Source organism: Amblyomma americanum, chromosome 11, assembly GCF_052857255.1.
Source record: "Amblyomma americanum isolate KBUSLIRL-KWMA chromosome 11, ASM5285725v1, whole genome shotgun sequence".
Classification (NCBI taxonomy): Eukaryota; Metazoa; Arthropoda; class Arachnida; order Ixodida; family Ixodidae; genus Amblyomma; species Amblyomma americanum.
Genome location: NC_135507.1, coordinates 42842243 through 42859063, shown reverse-complemented (window position 1 = coordinate 42859063; position 16821 = coordinate 42842243). Strand labels below are relative to the sequence as shown.

The 16821-nt window shown below is 47.4% G+C and overlaps 1 protein-coding gene across 1 annotated transcript; it reads right to left on the bottom strand.

The window, feature by feature from the left end:
• Positions 1 to 975: 975 nt before the first annotated feature.
• Positions 976 to 15219, bottom strand: LOC144110574 (E3 ubiquitin-protein ligase Siah1-like). Its single transcript, XM_077643583.1, has 5 exons — positions 14988 to 15219; positions 9108 to 9522; positions 6526 to 6658; positions 4384 to 4490; positions 976 to 3746 (listed from the first exon to the last, which is right to left on the bottom strand). The coding sequence occupies exons 2-5, from the start codon at positions 9427 to 9429 to the stop codon at positions 3376 to 3378; spliced, it is 933 nt and encodes a 310-aa protein (XP_077499709.1). The 5' UTR covers positions 9430 to 9522; positions 14988 to 15219; the 3' UTR covers positions 976 to 3375.
• Between the last annotated feature and the right edge of the window lie 1602 nt (positions 15220 to 16821).

The following is a 16821-nucleotide window of genomic DNA, read 5'->3' as shown; positions in this document are numbered from 1 at the left end:
GTTCTGCCTGTTAGCGTTCAGCATGAAGAGACTCCAAGATTGAGCACCCCGTGATTGAAGACCTCCAAGTGACAACCAGCAACTGTGACCAGAGGGAGTGTGTTTACCGGCATAGTGGCTCAGTGCATTGGCCGCTTCAGCGAACTTTGGTGAACCCCTGACTTTGTGGATGGATACAATCTCGATTGTTGCATTTTTCTTCGCTAAGAATTCTCTTGGAACACTGAGCTAATAATATGCTGACCGGAGTGAAAAAAACAATGTGAGCCCATGTATGGAGACTTCCACTGTTCAGCAACCCTTCAGAGAATCAAAAAATGAGTGGTGTAGTAGGGCATTCTTCTCATGAACTTCAAGACGTTTCAGTGCGGTTGTGTGTATGGGAGACGCCCTAGTGTCGAGTTTTTTGTCTTTTAGGACTTGCTCCTATTGTCTTGCTTGCACTTTTTTTTCAGTGGCACGAGGGATTGTTGAGAAATTGCTAAACACCGGTAGGATTGGAGTTAATTGCATTGTGCAAGGTTTCAGATAAGAAAAGAATCAGCATGCACAACTGCTATCATTGTTCACATTGGCAGGCATGCCTTGGCCACGCTGTGTGCATCACTATTTTGCGTGACCATATGTTAATGTGCGGTTGAGCACAAGTAACCTCGCCGCCTGACCAATGCTAGCTTTTTGCAAGGTTGGTATATCGTTATTAATGGTCTTTCGCTAAAGTGCTTGTTATCACAGTCCCAGTAAGGATTTTGTAAACCATGACACCACGTGCACCGAAGTGCTGAATTTGTTGAGGATTGTTGTGAGAAAACTGAAAAGTATAAAACATGTTCTTGGAAGACAAGCATGCTATCTTTCCAACATGGTTGATGGAGAGTTGTACTTTTTGCGCGATTTCTTCCTCAGGTGGTGTCTGTTGTGAAGAGGGAAACCAGTGTTCTAGGACTCCCATTAGGACTCGATACATGCCTCATTGAAAGACAATCTTGGTACTAAAAGATTTATTTCTTTACTATGCAACATATGTACACTTCTTAATTCCTTCTGCCTCGAACAGCAAGTCAAATGATTTAGCGTCCGGTAGCACACAAAGCAACCATAGAGTCTCAGACAAAATACAAGCAGGTTGCAGAAACTTCGCATGCCTGCCAGCTCAAAATTTTTATCGCTTAACTAAAAGCTGCCACACTCGTGGAGCTTACCATCAACAGTGCGGAAATCATGTATAGTACGGAAAGTTTCGTCAGGTTTTCCTTCCCTTTGGGCAACGTTTGATCAGATTTTGTCAACTCATCTGGAGAGTGACTTTAAAAAACTCCTTTATAAACATTACGGTGGGTTTACAGACAAGCCTGGCACACACAGCAGGATCTGTGTAGCTGAAAAATGCGTGAGAATGGAAGCTGAAAAAATTTCTTGATAAGAAAAGAAGGCCAGAGTTGCCTAGGCAACCCAGTCATGAGAACGTGCACAGCCGAATTTCAAGCATTGCGAAAAACAGAAAACTGCAGTTTGTTAGCTGCGGAAACCGCAGCAACGTGTATCTGCGAGAGAAAGAAAAAGCTGCGGCGAGAAGGCTCGATCACCCGGCACGAAATATCGGCAGTGTGTGCAAATGTGTGCAGGTCATTTTGTGAACACAGCATAGTCGGGTTGCAACGTGACCGACACACTGCGGCGAACGGACATCTTTTAAGATAATGCCGCGGGGAGAAAGTAAGCCCTGCACAACTGTCTTCTCTCGCCACCTATGGAAGTGACGGACATGAAGGCGGCCACCATAGCTATCTGCCAACCTCCTCGGGAAGTTGTCGTCGTCGAAAGACCTCAGGCTTGTTTGTCATTGTTGCGTTTGTGAACTTAGTGGGCACAGTTCTGTTGAGAGGAAAGAGACACAATTCTTTTTTTTTTCTTCTTTCCTGGGTACCACAGAAGTGCAATGCGATTGCACCTAGTTCACAGAACAAAACGGATGGAGATCACCATAACATCCAAATCTGTGGGTCAGTGGTTAAGTATTGATATTTCGCTAGTTTACGTTGTTTAGTGTCAAAATCTTCAGCAAACAAATCGGAAACCTGCTCTAGTTAGGGTTGTCTGTCCGTATTAAATCTATGAGCCAGGCTGCAAGAACCGATAGTAGTGGCTGCAATCGCCTGGTTGGAAACTTGCCCAAGGTTACAGTTAATGCATCTTCTTTTCCAAGTCATTTTTATATTTATATATTTATATAATAGAATTTGAACGACCCTAATTAAAATGACAAGTTTCAGGCCGGCTACAATGGTAGAAGGTCAGCCTAGCTCAAATGATGCAGACTGTCATGGAAGGTTGTGCCGCCGTTTCACCACCTTATATGTTTGTTCAAAGGCTTTGCGCTTTAGATGCGCACCCCACCGCTGACATCTCCGCAATGACTCCAAGGCGGTGGTGGTGTGATTAGGTGAGCAACAACACATGACTATGGTCGCGGCGGCACGGCGCTCACAAGCGACGCAGGGAATGCGTCCAGCCTCCACACGCAACACTGCTGTCTTTCCAAGCATAACGCCAGTGCCTCGCCGGAAGTGCATTGCGGTCCTCAAGGAGCTGCATTGTGGTATGGCTTCCTGTGAACGGTACACCACGGAGTGTCCACACTGCAAAAGATAATGTTTATAAGAAAAAAAGGGAGCACTCCATATCACAGGTGTCTCTGCAGTTGTCCACACACCGCACAGATGCGTCACAGTTATGGGTGTATGCACACACACAAGCTGCATCCACCGAGAGCCCAAGAGCTGCACCTGTCCACATACCAGCTGCACTGGTCTCAAAAGGTGAGGTGTGTGTTGATGGCATCACCCAAAGACCTGTTGAATGGTCGGCACACATTGGGGAGCTGTCCTGGCACGCGCAGATGAAGGGCCAGCAGCACTTGTTGGTAGCGGCAGTGCAGTGATCTCCGTAACAGAAGCTCTGCACTACATGAGCACGATCTCGGCCAAACAAGTCGCACCTGTGCCATTATGCACTCAAAAATGCAAGCGACCCGAGCAGTGAATGTTCTAGGGGAGAGCATGCCCTCGTTGAATACGTCCACGCACAGGCATCCCAGAAATGCATCAATGTTCACAAAGCAGTCCGTGCACCACGAACACGAGGGCAGCTTGCAGAGCAAGGTCTTGACACACTTTTCTAAGTGGGCACGCACTCTTGCCATGCACGGCGCAACCATGAAGTGCGACGATGATGCCTGGAGAAAAGTGACAGTGACACCACAATCACAACGGTGTTCTTTCGCGATTGTCACGAACATGAACCCCGAAAAGTGCGACCCAACGCGATGACCCAGTTTTGAGACCTGCCACGAGTGCGGCATGATGCTGCGTCTGCTCAGGACAAGGAGATGGTGACATTGATGCCCAGGTTTCCGCTGTCGGCGAACAGCTGGGCTATGCTGGTGTCGAAGACAAGGCAGTCGCTGCTCATGATGGCAGCCTGGACACCCTCGTGGATGCTGCGTGGCGTGGCCTCCCAGGTGAGCCGGCGCTTGTGGCCATTGAGCTCAAGCCGGTAGATGAAGTTGTCGGCCTGCTTGCGCGACCCGATGAGCTGCACCACGGCGAAGAACTGCTGGTGGCCATCATACTTTTCCTGCTTCTCCAGCACTAGCATGAAGTGGTGGCCAAAGCATGACTGCATCATCACCCAGTCGACGGCGCCCGGCAGGTTGATGTCTGTTGCCAGAAACACAATGTCCTCGCCTGGCAGAAAGATGGAGAGGAGAACACTTTGTGATGCATCATATTCTCTTAATTTCAGACTTGTTAGCACTCGGTTCACATCCTATGGACATTCACAGACTGAAGCCTATCTTGTAGGGCAACACATTTATCAATGTCCATATTAAAAGCACTGCACGGGCCACATTGTGAGGCCCGAGCCCGAGACTCAAAGCTTGAGAGCGGCCCATGCCCCTGGCATCAAGCCTGCGCCCCGTCCGGGCCCGCTACATTATCACTAAAAAAAAATTACCACAAAAGGCTCCTTCTGGAATCCTGGCATAACCAAACCACCCCAAACAATATAACAATATCAAACCTGCCCCCAGTATATGCCCAGGGACTTTGCTCTTCAATTCAACGAAAAAAAGTCGCGTCACCACCTCCCTGCAGTGCGCCAGCGTGACTAGCCTAAACCTCCCTCCCCCTCCTCCACGTCTTTCGCGTCACAGCTGTTGTTCCTTTGACTCCGTAGTTCCCACTCCATAGCCAGAAAAAGTTGTCTTGGAGCATAGCTGCCGACGACTGCCACTAAACAAGTGACAAACCTGAACAGTCACCTAGTCACCAGTTTCTAGTCATGCAGGCATGATGAAGGCAGCTGTTTCTGCTCGCTCACCTTGCAGTGTCGTGATGGACTTGTGCGAGTGGACAAGGTGCGCCATCACCTGGTCGAGGGAGCCCTGCCACTTGCATGACGCACCGGGGCAGGGGCACACGTACGGCCTGCGTCCGCATCAGGGCAGAAACGAGGAGAAGAAAGAAAATGATCGGACTAATGGCGCGGCGACAATGTCAAAGATGACCTTGTACAAGTTGTGACTGGGTTGTCATGTGCTGCTGCACGGTTAAATGCAGCTCTGCAACAGTGATGCAGAGAAAGCAGCCTTCTAAAAAAAAAAAATTTCGAAGGGCACGAAACAGAAGTGCCTTGATTTTATTTTTTATGTTCAACAGCGAAATAGTGTAAGGCCACTAATGAAATCAAAATGTTTGACATTTCAAATTACATACCAGTACCTATTTTGCAATAACAAAAAATTAAAAAAAATTAAATGCTCAATGTTGACAAGCTAAAAAATTTAAACGTTCTCCATAGTGAACTTCACGCAGGTTTAGAAACATCAAGCAAAGAGGGGAGAGTGATGTGATTGGATGAAATGACTTTGGAGCAGTTTTTGGAGCAAGCAAAAATGCCCTTTGAAGCAGAAAATTGACGGTCTGGTGCAGATATATGCCACATTTTCCGGTGTATAAGTTGCATTATTTGTAAGATATTGCACTGGTGCGACTAACGTACAGCGAAAAATGAGACGCACAGTCTTTTGCCGTTCAGTAGCTATGTTTGAAAAGAAAATTTATCTGTAAAAGAGAAGAAGAATCGGGTTGTTAGCTTTAGCACATTGCAATCTGTTACCGTGGTCCGTTTCCGCGATGAGTTGGGGACCCAACTACACTTGCGCAATGGCCGGTGTGTGTTCCTCAGGGCCATCTGCACATGTGCAGATGGCTCACCGCGGATGCTGTTAACAGTAGTGGAACGCAGATCGCGCTATGCTAAATCATTTTTAGATACTATCCTACGGCTAGAATCACATAATTTCCCAACATCCGGACAGAATTTGGCGGCGGGGAGTACTCACTGGCATCCACCTAACCGCAGCCATACGGCTACAAAGGAAAGCTATACAGCTTTCTCGTAAACTTCGTAGTTAAAGAAAAATTTGTCCTGGTCCGGAGTTCAAACCCGGGACCACCGCTTCACCAGAGCAGTCGCTCTACCAACTGAGCTAACCGGGACAGCAAGCTTATGGTAGGGTGATAGCGAATTGATCAATAACTCGAAGTGGGAACAGTGTTACAAATCTACCCCACCTAGGGCGATTCCTTAAACACTTGACCAGAACAAAGTGCGCGCTGCTGCTGTATCCAGTCGAGTTACATTCTCGAAAGTCTCGAATTCAGCGTTGCATTCGTATGGCTTCGCACGCATCAGGCGTTGTTCTTACTCAGCACAACGCTGCCTGCGAGGCAAAGAAGCTACGATGCCGAACTGAAGTTGAGTGCCATTGGAGAAAGGGAACCAGGCAGCAAGAAGACAGTTTAACGTGAGTGAGAAAGAATTGTGCCGGACTATCCGCCTCTTTGTGACAGTGCAACGAAGCGAACCCCAAAAATCCACGCCCACTGAGAACTCCAGTGTAGCATGCTGTTTCCCCACTTCAGCTGAGCAAGGACGTGGAAGTCAAGACCGGCGCTGTTTGTGCATGTTTTTGCCATGCACATTTTCAGCATGGCCTCCACACCACAGGATAACCAGAGTAAATTTTTGCGAGCTGCAGGCCTATTTCGCTTCTCTGTTTTCTTTAAGCGGGGTGACAACGGGCCTGGCCAGCATTACATGCAGCATGTGTACGTTCACGAAGGATAACATGTGGCTCCAGAGAATTTTGTTCCCAAGGAAACACGGACTTTGGCACAGGCTAGGCGCAGACTACTTGTATTTTATCATAATGCAGCAGCATGTAGCAGTCTTTGCCTTTCGGCACAATTGGCACAGCAATCGCACCACTGAAGGTATGCCTACCAGCTGTTGGCTACCTTGGCTCGCCAATAGATACCGTGCAGCCTGGCAGCAGTTTCCATCGCTCAAACCCGAACCAACCACCTGGTTACCACATGTGTGCACAAGTCAAGACAAGCATGCACTCCAGGAGAACAACGGCAGCCGCAAGAACAAAAAGTGGGAGGGGAAACAGACCTGAACTCGCAGGCCTCCTCGTGCTCGGGCTTGTCGGAGTGCGAGAGCAGGGCGGCACAGCCAGAGAGGGAGTACTTGCACGGGAAGAACACTGTGTTGGCCACTTTCTCCATGGCCAGGTTGCGAATGTTGCCTGCACAGAGAACAGGGAGAGACAAAAAGGGGGACAGTTTTATTCAGCGCCGATTCCCTGCACCACTTCTTCACTGAGCAAACCTCAGATGTTCCGAACCCTACTTTTTGAAGCAAATATCACCTTCACTAAAGCCGGAGGCTCTCCTTACGCTCTCAACAAAGCCAGCGTGCATGAGGATACAATCAGAGGCACGACCAGCGCAGCAAGCACCAGGTGAACAGCATGTTGTCCAACAATTCCGACTTTTATCTTGCCTTCGAGCGATTAATATGCGCATTCACATTCTCCTATAAATACAAGCAATCCATGACATTGTTTATTTTTACGAAATAAGTAACAAAATTTACCTTGACAGAACAGAAGCCACAGATGACTGCCAGTAACTGGAATAACCACATGAAAGTAGCAAAATATCTACTTTGTGGCCCCTCTGAAGTGTTCCCCATAGCTCACTTGGTTCAAAGCATGCACTTGACTGCATCGCTTGTCTTAAAACCCTTGATGTGAAGCAGGCAAACTATAAGCTAGTAGACAAGCTACATTTTTATTTTTAAAGCAAGCAAAATGGCTATACACGAGTTCCAATAGTTATCATAGCATTAAAGCAACAGGCCTGCTTTTATCTGATGTGCCTCAGGGTTTGACATAAGTTCTTCAATAGACTTTTGCGTAACTACAGGTCTCATTCAGTCGACTGTAAAAAGCCGCAAGCTGCAGTCCTGTTAGCTAGTACTGCCGCATGTTTGTGCATTCCAGTGGTCTATATTTCGGAACTGGTAAAGGTGTGGGTGGGAGTCGCAAGAACTACAAGCTCCCATGTAGCGAGTCAAGAGTCTAGCGTGATTAGAAGTCATATAGAAGTACAGTAAAAGCTCATTAATTCAAATTCCATGGGGACACCGATGTAGCTCGAAAAAACCAAAGTTTGAACTAATGAAAGTGGACTGACTGTGCGGTACACTGCAACTGGGAAGCAGTTCGGTAGTGAGATTACATAATTTTATTGTTCTAAAATATTCAGTCATAGCCTTTTGTTTTATTTTTCTTCGAAGGCGATGGCTAACACCTTCCGTTTTAGAGCTCTAACTTAAAGGAAGGCTTCCTCTTCGCCTTCGAAACTGAAGAGGCAGGCAGCGTTCAGTGCGTCCCAAATCGCGCAAGGGCCACATTGGAGCCGCGAAGGGCGTGTGACCACCTGTGAGAATGGTTGTAAGACTAGAATCTCTAGCAGCGTGTGACCACCACATAACCGCCGCTTTTCTTGGAAAAAAAAAGTGCAACCTACATGACTCTCGAATTCATGCTTACGAGTCGCAGACACTGCGCGACCGTTTAGGCCAAGAAGCGAAAAGTTGCCGGGATGGCGGCACGTACGTTGCCAATTTCCCAGCCTTCCAACCCAGTGTCACTAACTGCCAAATCAACCCTGTTTCGATAACACACAAGCGCCGACTTCACGCATGCTTTCAATCTTCTCCTGAGGCACACCGACGAGATAATTACTGCAGATATTTCTAAACCACTAAGCCGTGTCACACTGTATAGGTTGACCGCTATGGCTGCAACCAATTGCACGGAATGTGATGCCAAGGGTATCGAAAACAAACAAACAAACAAACAAACAAAAGACTCGCAGCAAAGATCAGCAAAAGCTCTAATTCTTTCGTTTTACACATGTTGCGGTTTTTTATTCAGAGTGCCAGAGACGCTGACACACACCTCGTTTTCTGTATCTCGCCGCTGGTCACATCATCCATCGTTCAACAACAAAAGCTAACACAGCAAGTGACTGAAGCCTTCAAGAACGGTGTTCACAAGCAACAGCCGGGTACCATGCATATTTGCCGTCGCCATGCTGCTGCTAACACGGAGAGAGCCCCTCCCCATTTGTTCGACTTCTCACCTCATCATGTTGTGGCAGAAAGTGGGCAAAAAACTATCAACAGAAAATTCTCAAGCTGCTCTTAGGAGCGCAAAGGCAAAACACTACAGCCACAAGAGCCTGTTGCCATTGGCACATTATTAGTGGTGTTGTTCTCGCAGGTACAAAATTCCACTTCTACCCGAAAAAAAAAGCATTGCCAGTCCACAAGCAATGAATTCAGACCTTCCTATTCTAACTTATATTCACTGCATCCTCAATCAGTGATATTAAACCAGCACTCCAGTCAGAACTGCTGACAGATGGAAGAGTACAAGCAGAGAGTTTTCCCAAAGCATACATCATCCTGAGACCCGACACAAAACCGGACTCCAGATTAAACTTTCTTGACCAGAATTTGGCCCATCAACGCACAACAACCATTACGGTGTCCACGTTGACAAATTATCCACAGACCCACTACCCTGACATTACATGAAGCACATGTCAGAGCCAAATGCCATATACCACACCGCACCTTGATGGACATGTGCATCCATGTCCAGCTTGCCCCTATCCACTCACCAATGGGCCCCCGGCAGGTGGGACAGCAGGTGAGCTTCTGCCGGCACGAAGAGCATACCAGGTGACCGTTCTGGCACTGCAGGATAGGCGGTAGCACGTAGTCAAAGCACACGGGACACTCGAACAGGCTGGCCAGGGCTGAGGCCGAGGTCGACGTCGAGGCCGCTGGCGAGGCGCTGCCGCCCGGGAAAGGGCCCCCTCGGCCCCCTACGGATGTGTCCCCCGCACCCGCCGCTGCACCACCGCGGGCGGGGTAGCCCCCCGCCTCGGACTTGCCGCCACCGCCGCCGCCCCCCTTGCTGCCGGCCGCCTGCCGACTCATACCGCTCCTGCCACCAGAGCTGGTTGCTGGACGCTGCCCCTCTCAGCACACACTGAAGCCGCCAGTGGGTCCGCTGCCGCAGGCGGACAACCTCTGCAGGAAGGGGACACAGAAAAGAAGGAAACGTTAACTATCCTGCAGTGTTTGCCAAAAGTATGTGGGCCAAGTAGCCCGACACAAGACTTGTCGCTGGACTTCATTCGGTCTTCCCAATGGCAGACAAGTCACTGTGAAGCAGTTGCTTTTCTCCCCCTGCTAGAACAACCGTGCGCACACACCAAAACATACAACATGTACAGTCTTTGCCAAAAGTAAACGGGTCACGATGGGGGAAAAAATAAAAGAAACAAAAAAGCCGTCCCTGCGTGTTAAAGTCCTCCATACACACAAATAGCAGCCACCAAAAGTAGAAAGGGCACATGGTATATGCGCAAACTCAGTGCTATCCCCTAGCAGCGGGTGTGTGGCTGCGTTTCTGTGCTCCACAGAGAGTGAACAGTCCTTGCCTCTGTATGGAGCTCTGCAGCATGCAAGCAGCAACAGCAGCCCAACAGAACAATCCTGCCATGCTTACTAAACATGCATGCTGTTTACGTGGCAGCCAAGGTGGCCGTAGTTCTCGTCGCCATGCTTTCAGCCTTGAAGCAGCATTAAGGCCACACTGTGGTTTATATTTATAATGCAGAGCATTGCCTGTTGGCATTTTTTTAAGTGCACATTGTGTCACAACTTTCAAAGCACTGCTCTCCAAGACCGAAACCGGCAGACAATGTCTCACATACAATTTCCTTAGATGAAAATGTAAAACAAAAAGAGTCCATAATTACGTATCTACTGTCCCTGGTCATTAAACCCATCGTTATTGTGAAAAGCACATTTCAATCCACAGCTGCCAGTTGATGTAATTAAGAAATACAATTTCCGGCGTTCTCTGTGGCACAGCAGTGCAGGTAAACAACCTGTGATTGGACTGGTATATTAAGCACCTTCAGTCGTATGTTTAGCCTTCATTAAAGCACTACACATCACATGCAAATGAAACTAGTCAGAAGTAAATGCAGAACTATTTATGGCATACAAGCTCGAATAAAAAAACAGCTCAATTATTTCACCACATTAACAAAAGTAACAAACAAAGCAAAAAACTACTTGGCACCATGGCCTTCATTTTTAAAGTTGTTTCTCAGCTGCTTGTGGAGATCTATACATACAAAGAAAAAATTTATCCGTTAAACATTACGTAGTCAGTCTACAAGAAATCTTTCACAGTCTTAGCTGTACTCGGGACTGTCTTTGGGGTACAAAACAATGTCGCGAGTCTTAACTGAAAACAAAGTGCTACATTTCACCCACAGGCATTATTGTACAGGCAAGAGATAGATGCAGATCACAGGTACAGATAGAAGTGCCCAGAGATAGAACAGAATGTAAATACTGGCACAGCACAGATGCCTGGAAAGATGTAGACAAGCAGCATCAGGAAGTCTATTCCTGACAAAGATAGTTCACGAAAAAATAATAAATATATGAAGTTGATAAGTAGTTTGGCATCAGAATTCACAAATCTTTCTTACTGTTATTTTTAAAAGCAAGGAGATGTTTCAGAAAGTTTGAGATGAGTATCACTGCGTGTATCACTGATTTTTATCACTGAGTGGTGAGAGCAGTCTATGCCAGATTATGCCTATGCTTAGATATTTATCTGCAGGGTTGCACAGCCAGTGTATCACTGCTTTCCACTTCAGCCCAAGCACACAGTGAAACTTGTTTGATAAGATTTCTCTTGGGCTTCAGATACCTCCTATGGATAGTTGGACAACAATCAATGCACGACATGTCGCAGTGAAAACTCTACCCACTGGATTTTGTGGACAAAAAAAATTATTGAGTGCAGCTCCTAAATGATTTCCTGTCTCGAAGATAATTTCACAGATAATTTCGAAGATAATTTCAAAAGTCACAGCTCTGTTCAGTTTAAAAGACTGCCTTGCAGCAACCCTACCCGGATGAGTTGCACCTACAGCCAGTGCCTTAAATGAGGCTGAATCATAGCGCTTTCACCACAAACAAAGATACAGTACAGCAAGAGATGGAAGTATGTGTCATTGCTTGTCCCATCTCTCACTGTTTCTGCAGTCAGATGGCCTCATAACATGCAGTCAAAGATTAGGAAGTAATATAATGACAAGAGGTTCGCCAATATTACACAGATTGAACCCAACAACTACAAGCAATATGCACTCAATTGGAAACTAAATTATGTTCAATACTTGACAAAAAGTATTGTAAAAGCAAGTAGCTATTATAGAAACAGAAATCTAGCATATATGCCAGTCTATGAATTTGGGTTGTTCCTTTTCAGAAAAATTCGGGTATATTTGAGAATATACCCGAATAGTTCATGTACAGGAGGTCTGAACAGGAGGTTTGTACAGGAGGCCTGAACACTGTCGCTGAATATAGGACCTCCTCCCGTATAAAATCTTTGTTACTCTCTTAACACAAAGTGACAAAACTGCGAGCAAAACTGAGCCGAAAGCAAGGCAGCCGAGCTAAGCAGCAATAGCTTGCTTCAAACTCCGAATCTCTTCAGGTCATGCCGTTAAAAGCGCAACAAAAATCTGAAAGAACGCAGCAGCCAGAACGGCAGCCCTGAAAAATTCTAACAATGCAGGCAGCCTACGGCCGCATGGCGAGTGACATTGTGCAATCCCACCGACAGATGTCACACTGCACACTGTGGCGCAACAGAACAGAAAACTGGGCTGAAGGTCACACACACACATGCTGATCAGTAGGTGCAAGAAAAAAAAAAAAAAGGCAAGACGGACATTACGTTAACTAAATCTGTATTAAAAATTATTACCTTTATAGCCAAAATAAACATGAACAAAAACAGCAGAAAAACAAATTGAACATGAATCAATTAGCACTTGGCCCAAATTAAATTATTGTTTTCCAAGGAATGCTCCAACTCTGGGCGCACCACTCATAAAGCACAGCAAAATCAAGGGCCTCTAAACACACTCTTGCCAAGTATAAGAAATGCCGTGCTATGTCGTGCAATGTTCCAGCAGAGGCTGCTTGTGATTGACATGCTAGTCCCAAAATACACAACCCAGCATTAAAAGGCATTCGAGATTATCCGACTACATTTTGCAAATATTTAAAAATTCAAGTAGTTTTCAGTGAACAATATTTGACTTGACACTAGAGAAATTTGAATATTCATACACCCCTGCATATAGGCAACATGCATAAATTAACGTTTTGTCAGCAGAAAAAAAGGCCACTACTTTCTAACGCTCACATCACCTGGGGGATTCGGACAAGCTGCCCACCACTGGTCAAATAAACACAAATAAAGAGGAGAAATGATAATTGCAGCATGACACATCTCACTATCTGTCAGCCTCTGTGAAGTGGCCATGGGGAATAGCCTGGTTTCAAAGCAAAATTTAGCAACCAGTACAACAGAAAAAATTCTGAGGGCACTTCAGTCTGCTTATGTGGAGGAATGTGAAAGCACGTGTTTTAAGAAAGGAAACGTTTTTGACCAAAGGAAAGGGCACAGTAGCTCTCAGGTCTCAACATCTCAACCTTTCACATGCGTTTTTTTGAAGCATGTGTTTGAGAAAAGGAAACATTTTTGACCAAAGGAAATGGGCATAGAAGCTCTCAGATCTGGCCATCCTGGCGGACACCTCAAAACCTCCTTTATATTTTGCTTCCACATTTTGCGGACACCTTGTAATGCTTTCACATTCAAATTGAGCAAGGCACCTAAGTCACTTGATTGACATGTGGAGCGGACACTTTCTGAGCAGGCACAAATCCTGTTCACAACGATGAGCCGATAAAGGGTTGCGCCTTAAAACCTCGTGGTCTTTGCACCAACTGCTGTTGCTACCTGAAGTCATGTAGAACAACAAGCCTAGGCAAGTTAGTACGATGGAGACAGAGACCTCACAACTGCAGCTCCATTGAATGACTTTCTAAGGACAGTCAGGCCGAACAAAGATGAAAAGGCTCAGGAGAGGAGGACGCTTGGTGGGAAACAATAGGTAATGGCAGAAAAAAAAAAGCAACACGAACAACAGCAAAACCAGAGGTAATAGACCCATAAAACAATAGCTAATGGTGAGAGCTGGAGCATGCAAAGGTTCAGTCATATTGCGACCCACAGCCCATTTTGAAGACCTACAATATGCATTATCGTAATTCTCATGCACCATTGTAGATTAGGTAACATGAAGAGGAAAATAATGCTTTCATGGCATATCGTGACACGTCTGTTTCAGTCATACATGTGTCCAATTAAGATAAAGCTCCCTCCTCGGTCTAGAATCATGCCCCAGTCAAAAACGACTAAATGTTACTTCGAAATAAACAGCTGGGACCAATCGGCAACAGATGGTAGCAAATTAAATATCACTTGGTTCCAATCATCTCTTTCGGAAGTTTCAATTGATCTTGTCTGACTTCGACCACACCTATTTAGAACTTAATGATCGCAATTCTGATTGGGTCTTAATATGTCTCGCCTCTGCTATACAAAGAAAGGCAAAGAAAAGGTATTTCGCTCTCACGGCCGGATTCCTGCAGTCATCGTGTTCGCACGCATCACTCAAAACTCGACCGCACTGCGCAAGTTCCTCGTGATCGCTACGGCTGTATACCTGTACCTTTCGACCCGTGAGGTCCGAGCATTCGCTCTACGGCTCGCTTTCTGTTTGCTTTTAAATAGGCGCAGTTCTCTGTCACTTGTGCAATCGATTCTCAATCGGTCCGTCCGTGCAATCCGCATTCCACCAACGGTGCACTATCGAAACGAGAGTGACCTCAACCGAACCGAGCCCGTCATCTCGTCTGGCGCGTGCATGACAAGTATCATAGGGGAGAACCTCCCAGGACAACCTCACATCACTGACACGCGACGTGTGAAGCTGCGCAACACAGCGCTCTCTCGGGTCTAGAGAAAGAAAAAAAAACAAGTAAAAGATCCATGGTCACCGAAGGACCGCCAGAAGTAAGTCGTCAACGCCGTCAAGCGTGGGACGATACGGCGGCGACGCACCGACGACGACCCGAAAAGACCAGTCGAAGAGGGAACCGCCACCAATCACTCGTAGTAACAAAACCTGTCCCTGGTTTCCCCCTAGAGTTCAGAAGTCTCAGCCGCCGTCGCATTTATCGACGGGTGACGCTCGGACTACGCTAGCACAAAAAAAAAGAAAAAAAATACACGGTGGGGAAGCGGAATAAAGAAAAAGGCTTTGCTTTTACCGACCTCCCTCGCTCGCTCCCGCAACCGAAATCGTCTGCCCAAACAGCGGTGTCCAATTTGTCTTTCGAGGGTTAGCGCTTAAGTACTGCAGCCTTTTCGTGGACGGTCTGTCGCCAGATGCTGATCGCGCTTCGTTGCGGGCAACGAGCCGCGGGCCGTCGGCAAAAAAATGTGCCCAAAAAGTATATATCTCTCGCTCCAGCGCGCAACCTAGTTGCTTGTTCGTGGTCGACGGACGACCGACCTCGGCGGTGCCTCTCGCGCTACTCACGCGGCTCGAGTGGTGCTGTCTGCTCATCGGATCGTGCAGCCGCCGCTCCCTCAGCTACGTCGACGACGCCAGAGAAGTCTTCACGCCGACGACGCTAGCGACGTCGGACCGCGGTGCAGACCCATATCCCTTGCCCCGAAATGCCCCCGGAGCCAACGCCAGCAATGGCGAGAAGCGAACGCAGGCAGTACAGCGAGCCACACACCAGCCGAACAAAACCAAAACAAAAAGCACCGTCGAAACGGGCAGAAACAGGAAATGTTGGGAAATGGTGATTCGGCCTGCCGCGTTCGCCAAAGCGAGACGTGTGGCGTTTCCTTGCTCGTAATAACTTCGCCGAGCTTTGCGGCTCCAGCGCGTGAATGCTCAAAATACCTACGCAAAAAAAAAAAATTGTTTTCTTACCGTTTTCCAGGGAGCCGAGTAAACCGGGCAAGGTGTCGCGTCGTGTCGTAAGCACACCAGTCGGTCATCAGCTGTTTCTGCGCTCGGTCGCGCAGCTTTTTGGCCAGCGCGTTGTTATCCGTTTACGGCCGTTGGCAGCGCACTGATATCGCACGTAATTGGGCGCACGTGACGCTGTTCTACTGCGGCAAATAGTCGAGATCAGTCGATGACGGGTCTCTGCTCGTTTGCGTGCGCGACCCGACTGCGCGCGCGTAGCGAAGCAAGCTATCATCATCACGAACGGCAGGAAGACGCCAAGACGCGTTTCCGCTTTCTCGTCGTCTGCTCGAAGTTCTTCCACAAAACGCTTTCGCATCTGATTCCTATCCCCAAAAACCGATTTTCATTTTTTTCTTATTATGGGCGATGTCAGTTCACGTTAAAGATCTCCAGGTGATCGAAATTATTATCCAGAGACCTCCATTACGGTTACCTCTTTCTTCTTTCATTCCCTTCCATTGCTCTGCAAGTTGCCCTCGTGTTCATGGTGCACAGACTGCTTTGTGAACATTGATGCATTTCTGGGTCAATGTTCACAAAGCAGTGCGGCGGCTGCGTTTTTATGGAGGAAAAACGCTAAGGCACCCGTGTGCTGTGCGATGTCAGTACACGTTAAAGATCCCCAGGTGGTCGAAATTATTCCGGAGCCCTCCACTACGGCACCTATTCTTCCTTTCTTCTTTCCCTCCCTCCTTTATCCCTTCCCTTACGGCGCGGTTCAGGTGTCCAAAGATATATGAGACAGATACTGCGCCATTTCCTTTCCCCAAAAAAAAAAACCAATTATTATTATTATTCCATTGCGGCGCGGTTCGGGTGTCCACCGAGATAAGCGACAGTTACCGCGTCGTTTCCTTTCCTCAAAAACCAATTTTCATTTTTATATTAAGCCCGCCGCGGTGGCTCAGTGGTTAGAGCGCTCAGCTACTGAACCGGAGTTCCCGGGTTCGAACCCGACCCCGGTGGATGCGTTTTTATGGAGGCAAAACGCTAATGCGCCCGTGTGCTGTGCGATTTCAGTGCACGTTAAAGATAATAATATATATAATTGGTTTTTTGGGGGAAAGGAAATGGCGCAGTATCCGTCTCATATATCATTGGACACCTGAACCGCGCCTTAAGGGAAGGGATAAAGGAGGGAGTGAAAGAAGAGGTGCCGTAGTGGAGGGCTCCGGAACAATTTCGACCACCTGGGGATCTTTAACGTGCACTGACATCGTACAGCACACGGGCGCCTTACCGTTTTTCCTCCATAAAAACGCAGCCGCCGCGGTCGGGTTCGAACCCGGGAACTTCAGTTCAGTAGTCGAGCGCCCTAACCACTGAGCCACCGCGGCGGGGCGTTAAAGATCCCCAGGTGGTCGAAATTATTCCGGAGCCCTCCACT

Coding starts and splice junctions, on each gene's coding strand:
- LOC144110574 (XM_077643583.1), bottom strand. CDS start 9,429: ATGAGTCGGCAGGCGGCCGGCAGCAAGGGGGGCGGCGGCGGTGGCGGC. Junction 6,659..9,107: donor CACCTGCCGGGGGCCCATTG/GTGAGTGGATAG, acceptor TTCTCTGTGCAG/GCAACATTCGCAACCTGGCC. Junction 4,491..6,525: donor GAGGAGGCCTGCGAGTTCAG/GTCTGTTTCCCC, acceptor ATGCGGACGCAG/GCCGTACGTGTGCCCCTGCC.